Source organism: Carassius carassius, chromosome 34, assembly GCF_963082965.1.
Source record: "Carassius carassius chromosome 34, fCarCar2.1, whole genome shotgun sequence".
Lineage (NCBI taxonomy): Eukaryota > Metazoa > Chordata > Actinopteri > Cypriniformes > Cyprinidae > Carassius > Carassius carassius.
In genome coordinates this window covers 28,076,445-28,099,709 of record NC_081788.1, presented here as the reverse complement: position 1 = coordinate 28,099,709, position 23,265 = coordinate 28,076,445, and the positions used below count along the sequence as shown (strand labels likewise).

Genomic DNA, 23,265 nt, shown 5'->3' with positions numbered 1-23,265 from the left:
TTATAAACTTGAAAGCTGCGAGAGAATTTTTAAAACCATGCAATATAGCTACACCCAGAAATTTAAGACCTGATTAAATATAACTCTATTACACAGAGATTTGAAAAATAAAATTCCACAACTTTTACACATTTTTTTTTAGTTCTGGAAATTTTTGTTTTAAAATCGCATGGCATTTCCGTTATTCATGACCTTACAGACTAAATGCAACTGGTGCACGCTCTTAAAATCACTTAAACTGGTCCAGCAATGTGATTGCGCGAGTGTTCCGTTACCTCTTCCTCCTGTAATCACATGCCGGATCCGTAACCGCGATTTGTTCCGGGACCTCTCAATTTACAAATTAAGCACTGCCTTACAGTAATGGAGATACATTAAATATCATTGTTTAGCATGAAAAAAGGACGCGATATTGATGTGCGCATGCGCAGTAAACTCGGGTAGGAAAATCTGACGGCTAGGATAAATTGTCAGGACACCGTCACCTATCTATGGCTCGGGTTTTTCGTTTAAAGGGATAGTTTACCCAAAAATAAATATTATGTTTTCATTTAATCACCTTCCAAACCGGTATGATTTTGAACACAAATGAAGATATTTTGAAGAATGTTGGTAAACAAACAGTTGACGGTGGCCATTGACTTCCATAGTATTTTTTTCCATACTCCGTCAACTACTACGTTATGGTCAAGCAGGTAAACATAGTACATCTGATTACTTAGTAAAGTACCAGCACACCTCAACAAGACACATGATTAGCAAGACAAAGAATCATTCATATCTGGAGTAAATCACTAACACTATTCAGAATAACAGTGACACTCACTGCTGTTAGCAAACATTCTGTAGTGTGTTAAAGACCAGAACAGACAGTATGGAGACAGAGGAATTTATTTGTTTTTGTGCTCTGATCTGAAGATTTTATACAAAAAGCAGTCTGTGTGAGATCTTGACATCATTCTACACTCAGTCTTCATCTGTCCACAGGCTTTCAGAGGAATCCATCCGTGTGATGTCAGAGAATGATGCACAAGCAGGAAGATCCTGTTTGTTATAAATGTCTTACTTTTACGCTTGTACAGCGTTTATGATTAAAAGGCCAGTGCTGGTCCGCTAGGTCAGATCAGTGGCCAGCTTTTACTGACCTCTGCATGAAGAGACTCCGGGAGCCACTGACAAAACGCTGACAGCAGATCTATAGTGGGAAAATAAAGACATTTTTGTCTCTTTCAACTCATTATATATTATATTAAATTACATATACACTGGCTTTCAAAAGTTTAGGGTTGAATTTTTTTTTTTTAAGAAACTCAAAGGCTGCATTTATTTGATGAAAAACACAGCAAAAACAATAATATTGTGAAATATTATTATAATGTAAAAAAAAAAATTCCTACGTAAATGCAACTTTTTCCTCACAATTTCTACATCTTTTCTTGCAATTCTGGGTTTATGTCTCAAAATTCAGACTTCGTTTCCTGCAATTCTGAGAACACAAGTCAGAATTGTGAGATTTAGACTCAAATGACCTTTCTTTTTTTATTCTGTGGTGTGAACAAAACTAATAGAATTCTGTGAAGTCAGAGAAAAAAAAAATTCAGACAAAATGTCAAAATTCTGAGAAAAAAAAAAGAAAGTATTTGTATCTTGCAATTGCGAGTTTACATTTTGCAACTCTTGCTTTTTTCTTGCAATTCTGAAAAAAAAAGGCAGGATTGCGAAAAACAATTACCTTTTTTATTTATTTATTTTAAACAGGAAACAAAAATCTTGTGTTATATTATAAATGTACATTTTTGGTAAATACAATGTGATACTGATTCTAAACTTTTGAATGGTAGTTTATCAGGATATCATGGAATCCAGTAAAATCAATGTCCACTAAATGACCACAAGAAAGCAAGACATTTTCATATGCATAGCAACTTACATCTTTCATCTTTCTTCCACGCAGCTTCTAAAGACGTTCTGTTGTTGACGTTCTCCGACACCAGCGCCGTCAGAAGAGCTTCAGTCCGCGGCTGCAGCCTGAGATCAACAGCAGGAGATTATTCCACAACAACTCTATTTACACTTCATACAAACCTTTAAGTGTGCATCAGATCTTACTTGGCCCATGTCTTCAGCATGGTGGAGGGTGACGACAGTAAACACCTGCTGAACTGCTCAATCTTGGGACAAACCTGCAGAAATCCAGCCAGGAGTAAGTTCACACATCACTTTCTACAGAACCACCGTGGTTTATGAATATGCTATCATGAATCACCAATATGGTATATTTCAATTTATGTATTTACAATGCTGTTTAAAGTTTTGGGTCAGTAAGATTTCTATTTTATTTTTAGAAATTAATACTTTTATTCAGCAACTGCAGCCTTGGTGAGCAGAAGAGACTTATTAAACAGCAATGTATTTAATTACCAACATGCCGCGGTTTTAAACTGGTTTACTATTTACCAGTACTTTATTGCAGAATGATTAACTGTCAATTCCATGTTATTTTGGTTTGACACCCGCATTTACAGACACACACACACTCATAAATGTCACCTGGCCCTCCAGGAAAAACTTTGCGAACAGTTTGTAATGTTCAAGGCCCTCTGGGTAATCCATCTCAATGGCAGGAAGCTTCCAACTGACTCTGTCTGTGGAGAGAGACACACCCATGTTCATACAAACACCCACATCATGTGACTGTTATCACACACACACACAGAACTCTGGCTGAGGACAGGGGCACAGACAGCAGCTCTTACAGAAGGTGCTCTGCTGATGACACTTCACTCGGCCGCTCAGTGGGCAGAGCCAGGGGGCGGGGCTTTCCTCCGGAGCACTGAAGTGACAGTATTGTGGGAGGAGCTTCGGAATCCATTCAGCCTGAATGGCACAAACACCTGCAAGAAACACAACGGAGAAACATTTTCATTGCACCTTTGAAATATTACTGATGTATAATGTGAATAGAGCGGTCAAGTTTATTTTACAGAATTATTTTGTAATTAACTAAAAATTAATTAATTAAAATACTTATTTTATTTTAGTTAATATTAAGTAAAAATAATTATATATATATATATATATATATATATATATATATTAAAACATTTCTATTTTTGGTCCATTATGCACGACCATGTCCACTTCTGATTGGAAAAACCTGGATATTATAGTAATAAAATACCTAATTATTAACCAATTATTCATACTGTTATTAGAATAAATAAATATATATAAATATATATATATGTAACAGTTCAAAGGTCATGCCAAACATGAGATTTTCCACGATGTTTATCTGTTATATTAAATATTGCTACAAGTGTGATTGCATCATATAATAATTGCTGTTAATAGTGTTCATCGTCTGGATGACTACGTCTTGTATTGATTTTTTTATGAAAATTTCTGTCATATGCACATAAACTGACACCACTGATAAGCTACTACTAAATATTGTAGAAATTATAATTTGTATCTTTAAAAGTGCTATACAAATAAACTTGAACTGAATTATCGAGAAACAAAACATTACTTATATAAAAATATTTTAAAAAATGCATTTAAAGGGCAATGCATAGAAATGCCCTCATTACACAGTCTATAAACACACACACACACACACACGCACCTCTCATGTACATCTTGGTGGTCTCCATGATTTCCTGATAAACGACAAACTCTGGAAGCGTCTTATGAAGGGCAGATGATGGGTGAATGAACACTGGATCATCCAACAGAGGAGTCTGAAACACACAAACACATACAGTTTCTTATTCATTTCACAACTGTGAAATTCAACAGCAAAATCAGAAGCAATCTTTCAGGCACCTTGTAGCCGTTCCTCCATTTGGGGTCGAGCAGCTCCTCGGCCTGCACTCGTCTGGCGATGTGGTCTCCTAAACCTGCCAGTACGATCTGCCGTAAACACAGCACCTGAGACTCTGTCGGAGGAGCCATCTTATTATCCACGAATACACCAGCGTCAGAGCACACGGCGTTCACTGAGACAGAGACACGGATCAATGCACAGACACAAATAATAATCACGCGTGTGTGTGTGTGTGTGTGTGTGTGTGTACCAGCATTGGTCAGCTGTCCTCGTAGTCTTCGGATTTCTAGCATGGCTTTGTACCGAAGGCCGTTTTCCTCACAGAACTGACGAGTACAGCCCGCAAATTCACAAGCACCAACCGCCCCTAAATAACCATCAACATCACACCCGCTAGAATTAATGACAGACACATGCATAAATATGTATAGCAGTTTGTTTCTATTTGGCTATTAACAGTCAGAAGCACTTTTATTTTGCCTTCTCCCGTTTATCATCTGTCTCTTTTCAAATGACTTGAAATGTCTGAACATTCAACCTTCAAATCCAAATCGAACTCATACCCAGCAGAACCATCAGATCTCCGAGCTGAACCGAGGGTCCTTGCCCAGCCCATAACCTCCTCATCTGGACACATCTGGCTTTCTTCCCTGCCATCTGAGTGCTCTCCTCCTCGCTGGCCGCAGGCCTGAGAAACCCAGAGAGAGACGGGTATGAGCTCTACCGTTTCCTAATGTTGCTTCTGAACTATATCAACAGAAGTAAAGGTGTATGTGTGATGAGAAGCACCTGTCGTAGTCCTCAAAGATCTCTCTGACGGTCATGGCTGCCACTATAGTGATGATATACGGCATACAGCCCTGCTGACGGCCCAGCGCTAGCATCTTAGCGTACCGCGGTGCTACGGGAAACGCTGCCATCGCGCGACCCAGAGGGGTTATGGGACACGACAGACGCGCTCTCTCCATCTCACTCAAACTACAACAGAGAGAGAGGAACAGGTTAACAATGAACGAAGAAATGAAAGAGAAAAGACTAAAGGGCACAACTGATGGTCCGGAGGATTTAACAACTTCGTGAAATACTTTACAACTATCACAATTTTTTATATGTACAAAGCTTTAAATTTAAATGATATTACAGGTGACTTTCAGGGTTTGTGGAAAATCATTTTATCGAACCAACATCATTTACATGCATGAAGTATTTTGAACATTACAATAAATACAGCATCTGTTTAAATTATACAATATTTAGTTATTTTAGTTAGAAAGGATATTAATAATATGTAATAATATGCATATATGTGCATATTTAATGACAATTTATCATACATATTTTACATTTTATACTTTGTATTTACATCTGCACTTATATGCAACAACATTTTAATTTCAGGACTTTTATTGTCTAAATCATTAATATTATATTAGCTAAAACTACAAATAAAACTTAACCATTAAAAAAATATATATATACTTAAAAAAAAAAATTAGAAATCAACTTATTTTTCATCTAGCTGCCAAAGCTACATTTATCATTCTCGTTTAGTTTAATTAAAATAACTAAAATTGACAATTTATATGAACTACAAAGACACATTTATAAGAAACGAATAAAAATGCCCAAATGCACACAATTAAATTACTAAAATCTAAGCTAAATAACTAATACCTAAAACTAAAAATGTAAAAATTAAAATTAATTCCAAGTATTAATAAAAACTATAACAGTATACTCAAATTCTAAAAAACAAAAAACACTGGTCTAACTAGCTACAACATTTTTTATAGGACCTGTAGTTCATATTCAAGTGTTTATTAACCATTTTCTTACATGAACACATTACAAAAAATATATAAATATTTTATACATTAAAGAAATTAATAACCATAAGAGTGATAAAGTAATAGATTATATCACTTATTTTGTAATACTTTGCATATATGTGCATATTTAGTAAGACAAGACATAATGTTAATATTTTACACTTCATACCGTTACACAGAAAGGCTGTGAAATTTTGAGTTTATCCCTCATATGCAAATCTATTCAATCTGATTACATTTTAATTGGGTGTTTTTCATACGCCAGTGTATATCTGTAATAAAAGCAAACATGTAAGTCTAACTGCTTGCTGAAATTTCCTTTCTGCACATGAAATGGATCAGTGAGAGGAAATAATGAAGGCTGAGTAAAAGAGAACTGGTCGGTACCGTCCGTGTCGAGGTGGTTCCTCCAGCGCTCCCAGAGAGATCAGGAGCTGTTCGGCAGAGATCAGCGCCTCGGGAGAGGGAGGAGTCGGGAACGGGAAATTCACAACCTAAAAACATGCAACATATATCAATAACAGCAAACCCATAACCGGTCACATCGAAGTATCTTGACTGTGAGTGTTAATGCATTTAAGAAAAATAGCATTTAAATGATCATTTTGCCACAGTTTTTGCTTGAACATGTTATACATATCTAATCATTTCTGTAATACATTTTCATTTTAATTTTGCAACTTATAAAGCGTTAAAATTAGTATTCATTTTACATATTAAAACTGGTGTATGAAATGCCAAATGAAAATTATGTAATTTAATTTTAATTTTCGCACCAAACGTTGCACAAATGTATTGGAAAATGTAAATGTAAATACAGAAATGCATTGCCATTTTACATATTGCATTCCAAATTGAATATCGCTACCCATATGCTTCCATAGTTTGCAGGTAATGAAAGGAAACCTTTTCAATGTTGAGGTCTTTCATCTGAAGGACGAGGTCATCGACGGGACGCCGTGTGATTTCAGCCTCCGAAAACAAACTGAAATCTCCAAACACAGCGGACGAGTAGAGCCTACACACACATACACAAATATTAAGTCACTTTAATATCACACGCTTCCTCTCCTTCAGATGCCTCTTTAATACAACACTGTCAGATTCTGACCTATAGCAGTGGCCCGGCTCCGTTCTGCCCGCCCTTCCTGCCCTCTGATTGGCTGAAGCCTGTGAGATCCAGGTGACCTTAAAGGAGGAGACGCCTGTGACTCTATCATAAAACCTCTTCTTCACTCGACCGCAGTCTACGACATACTTGATGCCAGGGATCGTCAAAGACGTCTCGGCTACGTTAGTCGCGACGACACACAGACGCGCTCCAGCCGGAGGAGGACGGAAAACCTGAACACACACAACACATCCGAATACTACAATAACTGTAACTAATGTTTTCATTTTTATTTCATTTTAGGGTTAAGGTACACTTAAGGCAGCGTTTTACCATTATTCATCAATGGACATTTATATATCATCAGCCATATTGATTATTTTTATTAATCTTTATAAATGTTGAACTTGGTTCTGTGCAGCATTCAGCCACTGTTGCATATCTGTGCTTTATAAAGAAATTAATTTAATTCATTTCAAAGCTAAATAATCAAAAATACTTACAGAAATGAGTTTTTGACGTTTACAAAAGTGCCTGTTGATTATTTTTATATTTGTAGAGACATGATCAGACTAAATCTTTGGATAAAATGTAAAAACAAAAGTAAATTTTTTTTATTTAAAAATAAAATACATTTATATTATATTAAATGTATTAAATATAATATATTAATATATATTTAATGCATTTAGTTCTAATATAAATTATCTAAAAATATAATTACAGACATGTAAATATGTTATTAAATATATACTGTGCGTGTGTGTATTTATGTATACATAATAAATATACACATAACACACACATATATTATGCAAACAAAAACTTTTATTTTGGATGAGATTAATCCTTTGACAGCACTTATTATATTATATTATATTATATTATATTATATTATATTATATTATATTATATTATATTATAAGCTTTTGTTATTATGGCCTAAAAAAATCTTATCTTATAAAAAAAAAAAAAAAAAAAAAGTTAAAATTCATCATTGTACTCCAGAAGTGGCTTCAAAAATGATTTATATTATTACAAGAAATTCATTTATGTTATAGTATTATGTCATTTATATTGTTTAAATTTAAAGTAAATCAATATATATTTATTAAATAGTCAATGTACTCCATTTTCTCTTGATACACTGACATTAAAAGCTTTAAAATATTACAAATTATGTTATTAATTACAGGAAATTATATTTATTTATACTATAATATTAAATAAATAAATATATAAATTTAAAAAAAATTATTTTCATTGGTGAAATGTGGTAAAACACTATTTTATTGGACAATAATGTCACTCCAGTGTTATTCCAGGACACTGAAGTAAGGCACATACCTTTGCCTGCTGCTCAGGAGCCAACAGAGAGTAGAGAGGAAGCACATACAGCGGGATGGACGGATCGGCCTTCTCCTCTGACCACAGCAAACACACATTAACACACAGAGTCAAGCACAGAGGAAACACACCTGCGTATGTAAGAGTAAGACTCTCACCGTGATCGCTGTCTGGATGATCTCCCAGCTCCAGCTCCAGGTCTGATCCCTCATTATCGTCGTCATCAATGCCTGCCTGACGATCCTCATCACCCTCGTCCACCGGCAGAGCCGAGTAACTGTCCAGATTGATCCTCGGGAGGGACTGAGACAGAGATTGTGACTGTGTTCAGAATACAGCACACTTCATGCACAAAATATACTGGATGCTGCATAACATCCTTAATAAAAATAGCATGCAACAACAACTGGAAGTATGCTATATTGTTGACTAAATCACATTTTCGTTCAAATTCATCAAGTTATCGCTTCAAAATACAAATGAGCTTAATAACAGCATTTATTAATTTTAGTTAATATCAGATGATATAAATGCCATTGTTAACTCTTCATGTTAGTTCACAGTGCATTATCTAATATTAACAGATATTTTTCAAAAATCCTGTTTTCTGTAAGTTTTGCCTGTTTGTTGCCATCTGTGTTTGAAACCTGTAATTGCATTTGCAGAATCTTTATGTGGCTCGTGCATCAGCACGGCTAATACAATAGGTTTAAATAGCATTTTCTCATAATATACATCTAATTTCACCTAAGTTCTCAATGATTCGTAAATGGTTCATTTGAAGCAGTTCAAAGATTCAGTCTCTTTAAACGCCTCCTTTCTGTGAACCTGCTCTGCTCTGATTGGTCAGTTGGCAGATTTATTAGAGACATCAACTTTATTTACCATGCACTCTCGGTTTTGCAACATTCACAGACAGCTGCATTACACACTGCATGAAAGGTAATATTGGAAAATGCATGCATTTTTTTTGTTTTTACAAAGATGTCATCATACCATATTCTTCTTTTTCTTTGCTCTTTTCGACTTCTTCAGATCTTCTTCTGTTTCCATCGGATCTGAAAGAACATTGGGTTTGTATTGTTGGGACAGCTATCTAACTATCTAAGGGTTTTCAATTAAACATTTACATACAAAAAATGTAAAGTGTATTCAGTTTTAAAAGCTCCTTTTGGCATAACAGGTGCTCAGTGAGTGTGAGAAGTGTCTGTGCACCTGTGTGCTCTCGCTGGGGTCTGTAAGGGAAAGCCTTCCTCAGTCTGCGACACACAGAATGAACCTCTGCTTGACCCGTCAGAAACACCAGAATACCTCCTACATCAACACATGGGTTCAGATCCATGCATTCATAATGCAGCGCTGCATGTGCATGTATATGTGCATATCATTTATCTGTATGAGATTTCCATCTATGTGTGTTTAACTGACCTGGCGGCAGCATACGGTGAATCTTGCAGATCTTACGGAAAGCTTCTCCAGTGTAGTTGTCCACTGGTGTGCGTTTATTAAAATGAACTGTGACCGCGAACTGGCGGGCCTCCACCTGTATACAGTGTTAAAACAGTCATATATTAGACAACAGTCTTTTTCTTGATCATAACAGAAGTGTCTTAAACACACGTTGGTTCCTCAACGTGTTTGGTTATTTGTTGGGAATTCAATAATAACATTTAAGGAAAGTGCTTCTTCACAACCATGAAATAACATTCCCAGAACACTTCATAGAGGTTTGTGACAACCTAATGATAACATATACAGAACATTCTGACATCACGGACACTACGTCCATGTTTTTATACAGTATAAGGTTTTAATTATACGTTTGTATTAAACCATAAATACAGAAAAATTAAAAAAGACAGAATATCTGAAAAATAAAACATTTCATAGGGTCTTATTTTTATAAGAATGTTAATAAATGACTTATTATAAGGGTTTATGAATTTAATTGCTAATACATTATTATTGATTAAATGTAATTGAATTTAATTAAACTATTAAAATGTATGCAAAAAAATGTAAACGGAAAACCGAATTTGGTAACAAAAACAGATTTAATAGGATGTTAAAATTTTATTTTTGTTAAACTTTAATAAATTGTGTTTAAGTATTTTTAATAACTAGGCACATTTTTTGATTACTAAAATTAAACTTAACCATTAAAACTGAATCCAGAAACATAAAAAAAAAAATAGAATCCAGAATAAATGGATATTATATGGATAACATGGAATTTGGAAAAAATAAAATGGAATTTGGGAAAAAAATTTAAACTGATTTCATTGGGCCCTAAACATTTTTTGTTGTTGTTAAACATTGAATAATTTGTTGACTGTGTGTAAGTTTCATGATTTCAACTAATTAGGCATGTTTTTGATTGCTAACAGCTGATTTAAACATTAAAACAGAAAATCTGAAAATTTTTTTTTGGAGGGAATAAAACCCCTATAGGGGTTTTACGGGAAGTCGTGGCCTAATGGTTAGAGAGTCGGACTCCCAATCGAAAGGTTGTGAGTTCGAGTCCCGGGCTGGCAGGAATTGTGGGTGGGGGGAGTGCATGTACAGTTCTCTCTCCACCTTCAATACCACAACTTAGGTGCCCTTGAGCAAGGCATCGAACCCCGGGCGCCGCAGCATAAATGGCTGCCCACTGCTCCGGGTGTGTGCTCACAGTGTGTGTGTGTGTGTTCACTGCTCTGTGTGTGCATTTCGGATGGGTTAAATGCAGAGCACAAATTCTGAGTATGGGTCACCATACTTGGCTGAATGTCAAGTCACATATAGCCCCATAGATGAATATAAAATAAAAGTAATATAGATGAATGGGACACCTTGATGACCGGTGGAGGAGTTCGGAAGAGTCTCTTGTTCTCAGTGAAGTCCTCCACACGAAGCGTCGCCGACATGATGATCAGCTTCATGGGTAAGCCTTTCTGTGAACCACAGAGCGCATTATAGACATGCCAACCACACTGATTCAACCTCGTATTCATGCGTGTTACCTTGTTACGGAGTGGGACGATGCGTGACAGGAGGCCGATGAGGATATCTGTGTAGACGCTGCGCTCATGAGCTTCATCTATGATGACCACACTGTATTTCTGCAGCAGGAAATCCTGCAAAAACATGCATCACGACATTGATGTTTAGAGAAAGATGATGCATCAATTTCAAACAAACAGCAATACATTAATGTCTTTTTGGTGCCCTTTATATGGAGGTTATTGCTTTATTACATGATAAACAAATCATACAGGTTATACACAAATAGGGATGGCATACATGCTTATTGTCATGTGCAGTGCTTGACCTCTGACCCCTGGTGCAATCGAAACACTGAACACATCAGGTTTATAATAATGCCAGCATCTTTGGGGAACATCCAGTGACATCCTTTTTTATTTTATTTGAAAGACAAATAAATGTTTTCTTTGAGAGAACTTTATTACAGTATACTTAAGTAGTTTAAGTATAATATAGAACAGCTTTATATAAAACAAAGCATAGCATGCATTATATAACGTAATATGTGGTGCATGCGCATTACCCTCTGAATTTCCTTCAGCAGGACACCGTCTGTCATAAACTTGATCTTTGTGTTTTCTGTCACATTCCCCTCGTACCTGATCTGATAAGACACCGACCTGAACACACACACACACTTATTTCAGTTTGGCATTAAAGCTGCACAGAATTCATTGCAGGATGTTTGTAAAAGCTCTAAAATAACTGCTGCTGTCATGCACAGAAACACTTTAGGACAGTAGAATTAACAGAGGAGGTTAAAGTCAACACAAAATTCATTTCAAGCCTAAAAATGCTTGCATAGCTATTTGGATGAATCAAAGAATCCACCCAAAAATTATATCACGGTTTCCAAAAAAAATTGAACTGTGTTCAGCATTGATAATAATCAGTAAATCAGAATATTAGAATGATTTCTGAAGATCATGTGACACTGAAGACTGGAGTTATGATGCTGAAAACACAGCGCTGCATCACAAGAATAAATTACATTTTACTAAATATTCACATAGAAAACAGCTATTTTAAATTTCACAATATTACTGATTTAACTGTACTGATCTAATAAATATATCCATGGTGAGTGACTTTTAAAAATTGTACTGACACCAAACTTCTGAACGCCATATTTTTTTTAGTTATGACTGAAATCGTGTCTCAGACAGTGACCTGTCCACTGGCAGACACGTTTGCCTCAACTATGCTCAGATAACAAAAGGCATAAAAAAACTGATGAATTGCACCTTATAAGTGCAAAAATACATATTTAAAAACAGGTACATGAAAAAGGCTGCATTTTGATTTCATGTAGAATATTCTAAAATGCATTTGACTGGATAAGCTTATGCATAAACATGCATGTGTTGAATTAGATATGTGCCAAACCGGAATAGTTGAAATCTAACCTGAATGAAGAATTGCGATATTGATGACGATGATTATTTTTAATAGCTATAATAACAATCTGTCTATATTTAATCTGATAATATATTTAATACTATAATCTGTTGTGGTGAATATGAGCTGTATTTCTTCACTGCACAGATGTCATACCCGCTGGGGAAATTCATCTCTGTGGCAACACGGTGAGACATGCTGATCGCCGCCACTCTCCTGGGCTCCGTCACACCAATAATACCCCCAGAGCTGAGGAACAGAGACACAAACACTGAGAGACAGACAGCACAGAGCACATACAGGCAACGGCTCACCGCTTCTGACGTTACCTGGCGTATCCCGCCTCGTACAGAAACTGAGGCACCTGTGTGGTTTTCCCGCTGCCCGTCTCTCCACACAACACCACACACTCATTCTCTCTCACCGCCTCCATGATCACCTGCTCCTCCGCCAGGATCGGCAACCTCAGACGAGCCTCCTGCAGTTCACACCAACAATTACACCCAGAGTCCAAAACCAAGAGCCAACTGATGACTTTATTAGGACCAGCGAGATCACATAGTTTAAGAGTGAACCAGGCTGAATCAACTCAAAATGATTCAAATCCAAGCGAGAAATTCAGCAACAAATCTTTTTTGTGTATAATAGGTATTCATAACGCATGGGTGCATTAAATCTTTTCATAAACTAGATTCCATTAATTATCAGTGTGCTCTAATACATTATACTTGCTGCCAAAATAAATTATTATAATGCATCCAAACTGCAGTTACAATTATTCTTGAGAACACGTAATGCATAGACATAATTAATGCATTAAATACTTCGATAATGCATTATATACATAAGCTTCAGGTAAAATGATCATATTTGTTCTTTCATCTGTTTATCAGTAAATAAATCCATCATCATCATCATCATTTATGAGCTGTTTCCTTGCCACCAATTTTCACAGAGAGAAACATTTCAAAACCTGTTATAGAATAGAACAGAAACACACTAAAATAATAATAATAACAATAATAATGGAAAAACTAGTTTGCAGTCACTTGATGTCTATGTGGGCAGTTTTAGGGCACCGCAACGTTCAGTTCAGAATTGAACTGAATTTAATAATGTATTAAATGTGTTTGAAGAAGACTAAACTTTAGCAGTTTTTCATCAGAATAAGCTGCAAAGTAGACCAGACTTTATGCTGATATAATAGGTATTAACTGCATTTGAAATACACACTAAAACTCCTCACACTTGTACCTGAATCTCTGGCAGCCGATCCACAGGAATAAACACGGCAGGTTTACAGTCTTCCTTCTTCTGCGTTTCCTCTTTCACCTCTTTGTCTTTCTTCTCTTCCTTAACGTCAGTCTCTTTCTCTATCAGCTCTTCTGTGGGCTTTTCCTCAGCTGTTTTTTCCTCCTCTTCCTCAGATGAGTCTGACGCCTCAGCATCATCCTCCTCTGAAGTCTCTGACTTCTCAGATCTCTCTTCATCATCATCATCATCATCATCATCCAGCGCTCTTCTTCTCTTTCTGTTTGCTCTGCTCACACTGCTGATCCTGACAGGAGTTGAATCATCTTGCTGATCTTCATCCACAGATCTGCAAGAACACACAGTGACGGGTTTTCATATATTCTCAATATAAGCTGGTCAGAGTCCTGTAGGGTTTGATCTCTTACTCTCTGGTCTGGTAGAGTTTGTCTCCAGTGCCGAGTTTAGAGGTCGTGTAAAGCAGTTTGAGCTCTGAGTCGGGCAGCTGAACCTCAGCTAGTTTAGATAATATATCTGCTCTCTGCGGAGAAAGAGAAACATATAAATGATTTCAATATAACAAACATCATCAACTGAACCATGCAGACGCATCAGTCTCCCAGACTCTCTCTCTTTCTCTCCTTACATGAGATTTTTTCTCTTTCAGCTCCAGAACTTTCTCCAGGTTCTTCTTCTGTTTCTTTGTCAGGGCTTTTCTCTTGGCTACAGGATGCTCTACTTTTTGTTTCTTCGTTTTGGTGGCGGACAGAACAAGAGCGTTGCAGTCATCTACTCCTTTAAGCATGACTCCATCTGCACACAATCACATTACACAATAATACAATCCAAAACACACACACTTAAACTGCTGATTAGAACACACACACACGTGTGAAAGAGTGCGGACATCCTTAAGACCTTGAAAACGACACAAAACAAGCTGTCCAGCGGTTATGTGATATTTCTACAGTATCGTACCATCATAAAACCTTCATCTAGATGATTCAGTGGACATTAGAATAATTAATGATGCATCTAATAGAAAAAATTGAAGCATTAGCATTCAACTGAAATTAGTTTGCAATTAGTTTACATTACACTCTTGGGCAGTAAAAAGGCCTAAACTCTAAGCTTTTAATGGTCTTAACCATTAAGTTATTGGTAAGGAAATAAGTAAGAATTAAGCAAATGCACTCCTGTTTTAGAAGATGTGCACAATTAAAAGCTAAATATTTAGCCATTTTTTGGCTTGGCCCTTTTTTTTCATTATCACCATCAGCATTTATGTGCTGTTTTCGGTTTTCTGTCTGTGTTCAAAACTTAACTTTCACTGAGAGAAACATTTCAAAAGCTTTACTACTATATTATATAATTTATTAAAATATTTTAAGTTTACTCAATAATAAAAATAGTAATAATACTAGAGATGATGAATGAATAATATGACGAATAATAATAATAACAGAATTATGCTTTGTTTTGTGGCCATTTGAAATTAATTAAAAATATATGTTTTTAACGAATCGTAAGAAATAAAAAGAAACTGCCATATAAATGAATAACAAAAAACAAACATACGCGTTCACCTGGGAATATATGCTCAAAATAAATTAATGGCATTCATTGTGAGCAGTGGACTAAGATTTTAAAAAAGAGGGTAATTTTACAGGGACAAGTACAAAATAATTTTACTGATCCTCAATTAGGGTAATTTACAGTAAATACAACATTGCCTTAATTAACTGTGTTGCATTTAAGTAATTTCAAATGCACAATACTTTTTCCCAATGCTTTTTATTGACTTGTAAATGAATGGTTTCTGCTTCTTATTGCATCTTTAATGACAACGACTTGTATTGCAGAGGTTATAATGATCTTGCATGCATCTTACCTTGTATCTCCACCTGCACATCTGTCTTTCTGTCTGCAGCTGCTGTCTGTCCAGATGTGCTCTGCTGTCTGCCTTTCCAGTTGTGTTTCTTTCTCAATCTGCCCATGGCAAGAGTTTACAGCTCCAAACACAAACCCTCAGAGATGTGAAGCCCAGCTGAGAACGTGATGAGAATCTGTCAAGAGCACGACAAGAAAATCACAGTGCAAAAATATTAAATATGCTCCATTCTATTCATGCGAATATTTCACCCGTTTTTACTTTTGGGTTGAAATGTGACATTTATATATGGCTGGACATATTCTGGGGATTTTCTCCCCAGCTACTGCTGACCAACACATCTTTTACCACTCGTTTTGGCAAACTGGAGTATGTTCTATGTTATAATGTGAGATCTAGACATCATCTTATCAGACAACCACTAAATCACTGACGCTGGAAAGCTTCTACGCATCAAACATTGACTACAAAAATAAATAGCAACCGATTCATCTAAACGTCGCATAGAGTAAGATATTCGAAAAGACTCACGTGTTGATCCTGTGCGGTGATGTTATGCAACCTTTAAATGAGACCGATGCGCTTCAGCAGCAATAAAAGGTTCCGGGCTTGATGTTTCCACCCGGTCAAAACATGCATAAAAACAGCTTTTACAATCCCACCGCATATGTTTTATTGAAAGTATAATACATAAAATGCAATTAAAATAATCAAATACCTTTAAATGTGAAGTGTTTGTATAATATGTTTTTAGTGATTATTAATTTGCAGGGCTTGTTTGTTTTAAGGAGAGCTTGTCTAAACAGGCACAAATGTCTCTTTAAAAATGTCAAAAAATGTATTAAACTGATCCGAGATCAGGTAAAAACCACAAACACAATATCGCGATTTATAACTTTCAAATGTATTATTATTAATATTAATAAATGCATTATTATATTATATTATGCCATATTTTATTATTTATATAAATTAAAAACATTTGTAAAGTATAATAAAAACAATCATAATCATACTAATAATAGGCCTAATAATGATGATGGTGATGAAATATGTGCTTTGTTTTTGCAACCCTAAAAATCTTTAAAACATTTCAAATGTATTATTAATATTAATATATGCCTTTTATATTATATTATGCTGTTTTATGTTTTATATTATCTGAAACAAACATAATTTGCAAAGTATAACAACAACGATAATAATAATGAAATATTGCAGTTTGTTTTTGCAACTTTAAAATATTTCATTGAAAAAAAGGATATAATAGTGAATAACATGTACACAGCATATACACATGCACCTGTAAATATATTTATGCACCGAAATTGCCTAATTTTATTGTGACCAATGGATCAAGTTTACAAAAGTGCAAGTTTTAACAAAGAAAGTACAAAAGAAATGTCACTGTCAATTTTATTTATATAGCACTTATAAAACAACACATACTGACCAATGTGCTTCACACAATCTCAGTATAAAACCAGAATAAGAAATAATTTCAAAAACATCACCTATGATTATTATTATCAACAAGAAGAATACACAATGACAAAAAAGTGTGTCTTAATCTGTATTTTAAAAACATGGAATCATGTAATGGTAAAGTATTCCAAAGTTTTTGGTGCAACTTGGTTCTTGGAATTTTAAGTAACTTTTGAGTTGTTGATCTCAATTTTCTTCCAGTCTGCTTCTCAATTAGCAGATCTGATAATAAGCCATGCAAAGATTTATACACTATAAAATAATCTTAAAATCTGTCCTATACTGTACAGGAAGCGAGTGTAGAGAGACCAAGGACCAGTGTACTTGACTAAGTCTCCTGTCCCCATATTAGGAGAATCAATGTATATAATGTAGTTCTAGACTAAATGTGAATGTGCATTAATTCATCCCTTGCAAAAAAAAAAAAAAAAACAGATTTAGTATTCATCAAAATGAATTGAAACTCAGAATATGATGCAAACCTGCAACAATTAAATATGTTAAATAACACAAATGTATCTAATCCCATTTTACAAACTAATGTCTTTGCTACTGACCATTTATAATCCAGTTCAACCATACTAATAAGCAAAAATGATTTTAGATAAACTAACAAGTTAAACGTTAGTTCCTCCAGTTCTCCAGCTTTTTTACTGTCAGACGTGAATTTACTTTTCCTTCAGCCTGAGGTTTATTCATTACACTTTTTGGTGTGAAAGGGCTTTTACATTTGCTATAAATAGAACTTCTTATATTAAAAAAAATCTATATTTTGATATTTTTATATAAAAAATATCAAGCCCTGCTCATATTTAAAAAGTAACGCAAAAGTAACGTAACGCATTACTTTACATAAAAAGTAACTAAGTACCGTAATTAGTTACTTTTTTAGGGAGTAAGGCAATACTGTGATACATTACTTTTAAAATTAATTTCCCCAACACTGCCAAGGACGGAGTGACGTGTTCACGGTTTTTTATATTCATCAAAAAAAGGGATTTATTCTTTTTTTTATTATGTTTATATATATATATATATATTTTTTTTTTTTTACAGTAAATGGCTATTTGGTTGTATAAACGAAACTGGCTGTTTTTTGCTTGATTGTATGCAAATAAAAAACAATTTAAAAAAAGCAATAAAAAGGAATTGTGCAAAATTAATCAAATGAAATGAAACAGGTGTTCCTTTTGGTCTGGTTTAAGACAGTCTCGTCCTACAATCTCCTGTCTTTTGATATCGCGTATTCATCGCTGCGTGTCGCGTCGTCCTCCGCCGTGAAGCTCTCCGCGGCCGTGCGTCGCGCTTCCTGCGTGAGCAGCTCAAACCTCCGGAGGAAGAGGATGACAGAGGCCAGCAGCAGCACCTGCACCATGATGAAGATGAAGAGGCTGATCTGAGAGGCCAGAGCCAGGTTACACAGCCAGTAACGACAGGACTCCAGCAGCTCGTGCTCGGACAGATAGGCGAGCACGCGCCCCCGCAGGTGAGCAGGAGAACTGCAGCTGACGTTCCTGAAAAACAAAAGTGTCAATTCTGTTTATGATGTTTCTCCTGAAGCTCTAAGCTCAGAATAAACATATGAGAAGCAGGAGACTTTGATTTTATTGCTGTCTAAAAATTGAGATATTAAGGCAGGTGAAACTACAATTACCTATTGTACCTTCTGACGTCATGACTGAGCAATTATATCGATATTGTGAACATACTCCAATTTACAACTGTGAAAAATCATTAATAACTAACAGATATCACCACATTTCATCAGTTAATTAGTCAAAGTACATTGAGACATTCAATTTTTTATTACGATTTTTCTGAAATGTTATGTTTGAAGATGCAAATTATGTATTTGCAAACGTTTACATATTTCCGGAACAGAAATCTTGTTGACGTCTTAGTAATTTATTGTGTTTTTGTCATTTTTATAATCTTTTATTATGTCTATATAGTTTTTTTATTAATTTTTTACTTTAATTTTATGTATTGCCTTGGCAACTTGCTGAAATGAAAAGTTATAATAGTGTATGTATAAATGTATGTATATATGTATATATATATATATATATATATATATATATATATATATATATATATATATATATATATATATATAATCATTCCAGCTTCAGTTTATTTTATTTCAAGTAACATTTTTTAATGGTTTAAATTTCAGTTTTAGTTAACTATAATAACCCAGGCCGACAAATAAGAGTTAAATGTTAAATAATATTACAGAGTTGATTTTGTATATCTATTTTTATCAGTCCATAAGTCAGATTTACAATTTATTTTATTATCAATAAAAGGCATTTATCTATTCTTCTAAAATTTGACAACTAGAAAACAGCTTATAAATGTTGTTTTATTTTCTTTTAACCAACAGGGGGGAAAAATTTATTATTTTATAAATATTAAACAATTGAGAATATAGATGAACAAAGCTGGAAAGTGGAAGATCAAGAAGAGATTTCTGGGTCATGCTATGCAACAAATATGGAGAAAACGGCCTTTAAAATAGAATGTGTGTTCTTTTTACAATCTAAAGATGCAAAATGATAAAGTGTAATAAAATAAAAAATATTTAATTGTTGTTTTCTTTCATCTAATCTGAAAGAAGACCTGTTATGGAAGCAAAATAACCCAAAATCTCAAAACTGCCTGGTGCATGAATGAATAACAATAATAATAAGAAGAAAAATCAATGTTTAGTATTTCATCTAGACACTAACCGTATGGAATTGTTGTCTCTCTGTTTGAGCAGCCAGCCTCTCAGATAAAGGATGCCGCAGTCACATGACCACGGGTTCCCGTGGAGGGCGGCCAGGCGCAGGGCGGGCAGTGAGTCCAGCAGGCCGTTGGGCAGAGCTGTCAGGTGGTTGTCGTTCAGGTGGAGTTCGGTGGTGGATGAAGGGAAGGAGGAGGGCAGGCTGGCCGTGGTGAGGCCGCGTTTACTGCAGTCCACCACACCGGCCACACAGGAGCACACCTCAGGACACGAGAGCTGAGCCACGGTCATCTCACTGCCCAGCAATGACAGCACCACCTTCAACACGAGCGCAAAACACCACATGCCAGCACACACACACTGCACAGAGACACAGAACCACCGTCAAAATCCTGATACATGTTCCTGCTCTTACTGTGTGATCGATTCATCAGTGTGTGCAAAATAAATTGCAATGACATCCAGATATTTTTAGTGGTCAAATATTGGTTGGTTCCATGTATGGAGTGCTAAACTGAATAGACAGCGATGTTTAAGCTTATCTGGAAATTTAGGAGGAAGCAAAGGAAGCAGGGAAGACAAAGATAAAGGACCAGGATGATACAAACATTTCATGGTCTCAATGTAGAGGACAAGTCTAATGCACATTTTTAGCTTGAAATTGAATTACAAAATTAAAACTACATTTGATTTGATAAAAATATGAATTTATAATTAAATATAATTAAATAATGCTGACAAACAAGTACTAAAATGTTACTGGATATTGCAAAACCAATGCAATATCATGTTTTTGGCATGTACAGTGGCGATGTCATGGTGTTTTTAAACATTATATATTATATAAATGCAATTGTACATAAAAATATAAATGGTATATATGGAATGACACAGTCAAAGTGTCAGAGCATTCTATTTATTTTCTTATATTTCTATTTATAAATCTTATATTTCTTTATTTTATTTTGCTGTTTATTCACATAAAAGTACACATCACATCTCATCGGCACACTGCATTATTAGCATTCTGTTTTATTTATTTATTATAGTAGTAGTTTATTGACTCTTAACCTATGGTGCATTTATACAATTATATATTTTTTTATTTTATTATTATGCTTCTTCTTGTTATATTTGAATATGTAGACTGGTAGCTATATTTACAAAGGAAAATTCATTGTGTGTGTAAGCGCACTTTGCATTAAAGCTTTATTTTATTTTATATATAGCTCTATTTTTTATATACTTTATGTTATTTTATTAAACATAAAAAAAGTTATAAATTCCTCAACATTTGACACTTGGTAGAAAACAGCTTATGAACCTTGTCTTCTGTTCTTATTTTATTGAAATATCTCATTTTAACCAACAACACATATTATTCATTAAATACAAGTGTGTGTTTACCAGCCCTTTAGTTCATTGAGGTTCCCAATGAGTGGTGAGCAGAACAAATTAACAATATTAGATGAATAATATTACATTTCCAGCTAAATAAATCAAGAATAAGTCATATTTAAGTTACAGAACTAATGCATATATTGAGTAAATTATTTTAAAGTGAAGTTCTTACCAGCGTCACCAGCGTGTCTGTGTGTCAGTATCAGTCTGAAGAAGTGTTAAGACTGCACCATCAAACCCAGCTGGGTCACACTGATAAAAACCTCCTTAAAGCCGCCCCCTCAGAGGAACATGTGACAGGAAGTGGGCCGCACTTTCACTCTCTGATGTTGCAGGGACACCATAACCGCTTTTCCTTTGAGCTCAGTTAAATTCCCAGTATTGGCCAGTGAATAAAGAGCGCAGGAATCATCCAGCATCTGAAACAGACAGGACAGCTACAACACAGTTCACATTCAATTGAAAAAGGCCTAATATTACTGTCACAGCCAGGACTGTTTGCTGTGTTTTCACTCCTCATGTGCTCTGTGTGTCCCAGTTTTCCGTCTTTATGATTGTCATTTGGCAGGTGTGTTTTGTTAATTATCCTTGTGTTCAGTCCTGTGTTCCCTCATCCTGTCTACTACATCCCTCATGTGTGCTCCCGCCTGTTCTATCCTGGATTTACCCTTGTGTGGATTTATTAAAGACTATTTGCATTTATCTTCATCTTCTTCGTGGGTTTATCTCACCGTAGAATGACGATAACCTAATTTGATAATGACAAAACCTTACAAATGTCAAAACGGGATATTCTAAATGCATAATTTAACTTACAATCAGGAAAGGAGTGGGGGAAAAATGGCAATCAGGATTAGGCATAAAATAATGTCTTTAGAATCATTCATACATGTGCAAATCAGCTGAGAACTGAACAAACACTTGCACCCATATTGAACTGAATTGAATTGAACGCCTTCATTGTCATGGTATTTTCTGCATACAATGAGATTAGGAGCACTGCATGCTCCTGACTGGTGTTAGAAAAACAAACATATAACCACAGACAATAAATAAGACTATAAGACTGTACAGTACAATTTTTACGAGTCCTCATATTCACACTGAGCAATTTGAGTAAAGTGAACATTTATAGTAATGCATGTTAGGCTCCACATTGATATTCACATATGTTTATACAAAAGTACAATTTAAATGGAATGAGTAGCTGTTGATTTAGTGACTAGAGATGGTATTGCACATTGACATATAGTGTATATTATTGCACATATATTATTGCACCTTTGCTGCAGATGTAGTGTTCACATTTCGTAACCAGATATAGTTTTTAACACTGACATACATACATTTAGTGACATACTGTCCAATATCAAGAGTGATTCTTCCTTAAAGATATATGTTAGGCAATATATATTTTCACAAACATACATTTTCTGGGTAGATTAAGATATAAGTTCATAACATAAATAAAATCCCCATAGTAAAATTTGTGTACGTACATAAAATATCTACATGATAATTTTTTTTTGATGTTATTAAATGTAGCGATCATGTGTGTCAACAATATATATTTTATATAAATGCAAGTTTATGTGTTTTCTAGTTTAAATATGTCTATCTTTTATATTTTCTTAATATCAACACGTACTGACGGGTTTCATGATGGACATATATATTCATCATATGAATTTATACACATACATAAACGTTCATATTTAGGTAGATATATGTAAATATATGTGCACATATATGAAACTGTTCTGATATCAAATGGGATTTATGTATGTTTTTACTTCATATGACAATATTTCATATATGGATATTTAATATCTGTACATGTATTTGAATATGGGTAATCAGAAGAAGACGCGAATCATGTCTTTGTGGCAGTTTTCAGCTGATTAATGTATACTATAAAACTTCTTCACCTTAAAAATGTTTGACGAAAGCAAAAATACCATATTTCATGAG

General features: G+C 34.8%; 2 protein-coding genes across 2 annotated transcripts; both read right to left on the bottom strand.

The window, feature by feature from the left end:
• Positions 1-875: 875 nt before the first annotated feature.
• On the bottom strand, positions 876-16,323 carry dhx37 (DEAH (Asp-Glu-Ala-His) box polypeptide 37). Its single transcript, XM_059523356.1, has 28 exons — positions 16,212-16,323; positions 15,681-15,855; positions 14,436-14,602; positions 14,218-14,330; positions 13,793-14,138; positions 12,868-13,016; positions 12,695-12,787; positions 11,664-11,760; positions 11,119-11,232; positions 10,948-11,049; positions 9,545-9,659; positions 9,332-9,430; positions 9,113-9,174; positions 8,275-8,419; positions 8,117-8,193; positions 6,770-7,002; positions 6,565-6,676; positions 6,046-6,152; positions 4,619-4,807; positions 4,393-4,517; positions 4,080-4,196; positions 3,829-4,001; positions 3,629-3,743; positions 2,757-2,894; positions 2,551-2,645; positions 2,110-2,183; positions 1,931-2,028; positions 876-1,195 (listed from the first exon to the last, which is right to left on the bottom strand). Exons 2-28 carry the CDS (start codon positions 15,784-15,786, stop codon positions 1,119-1,121), a joined length of 3,438 nt encoding a protein of 1,145 aa, XP_059379339.1. The 5' UTR covers positions 15,787-15,855; positions 16,212-16,323; the 3' UTR covers positions 876-1,118.
• Positions 16,324-18,348: 2,025 nt separating this feature from the next.
• gp1bb (glycoprotein Ib platelet subunit beta) lies at positions 18,349-21,607 on the bottom strand. The gene is made up of 3 exons (XM_059523644.1): positions 21,467-21,607; positions 19,898-20,253; positions 18,349-18,679 (listed from the first exon to the last, which is right to left on the bottom strand). Exons 2-3 carry the CDS (start codon positions 20,236-20,238, stop codon positions 18,382-18,384), a joined length of 639 nt encoding a protein of 212 aa, XP_059379627.1. The 5' UTR covers positions 20,239-20,253; positions 21,467-21,607; the 3' UTR covers positions 18,349-18,381.
• Between the last annotated feature and the right edge of the window lie 1,658 nt (positions 21,608-23,265).

Excerpts from the sequence above, each read along its gene's own strand:
- dhx37 (XM_059523356.1), bottom strand. The coding sequence starts at position 15,786 with ATGGGCAGATTGAGAAAGAAACACAACTGGAAAGGCAGACAGCAGAGC. Across the intron at positions 13,017-13,792 it reads ATCGGCTGCCAGAGATTCAG|GAGGCTCGTCTGAGGTTGCC; the intron begins GTACAAGTGTGA and ends TGTGAACTGCAG. Across the intron at positions 9,431-9,544 it reads TCACCGTATGCTGCCGCCAG|GAGGTATTCTGGTGTTTCTG; the intron begins GTCAGTTAAACA and ends GTGTTGATGTAG.
- gp1bb (XM_059523644.1), bottom strand. The coding sequence starts at position 20,238 with ATGTGGTGTTTTGCGCTCGTGTTGAAGGTGGTGCTGTCATTGCTGGGC. Across the intron at positions 18,680-19,897 it reads AGAGACAACAATTCCATACG|GAACGTCAGCTGCAGTTCTC; the intron begins GTTAGTGTCTAG and ends TTTGTTTTTCAG.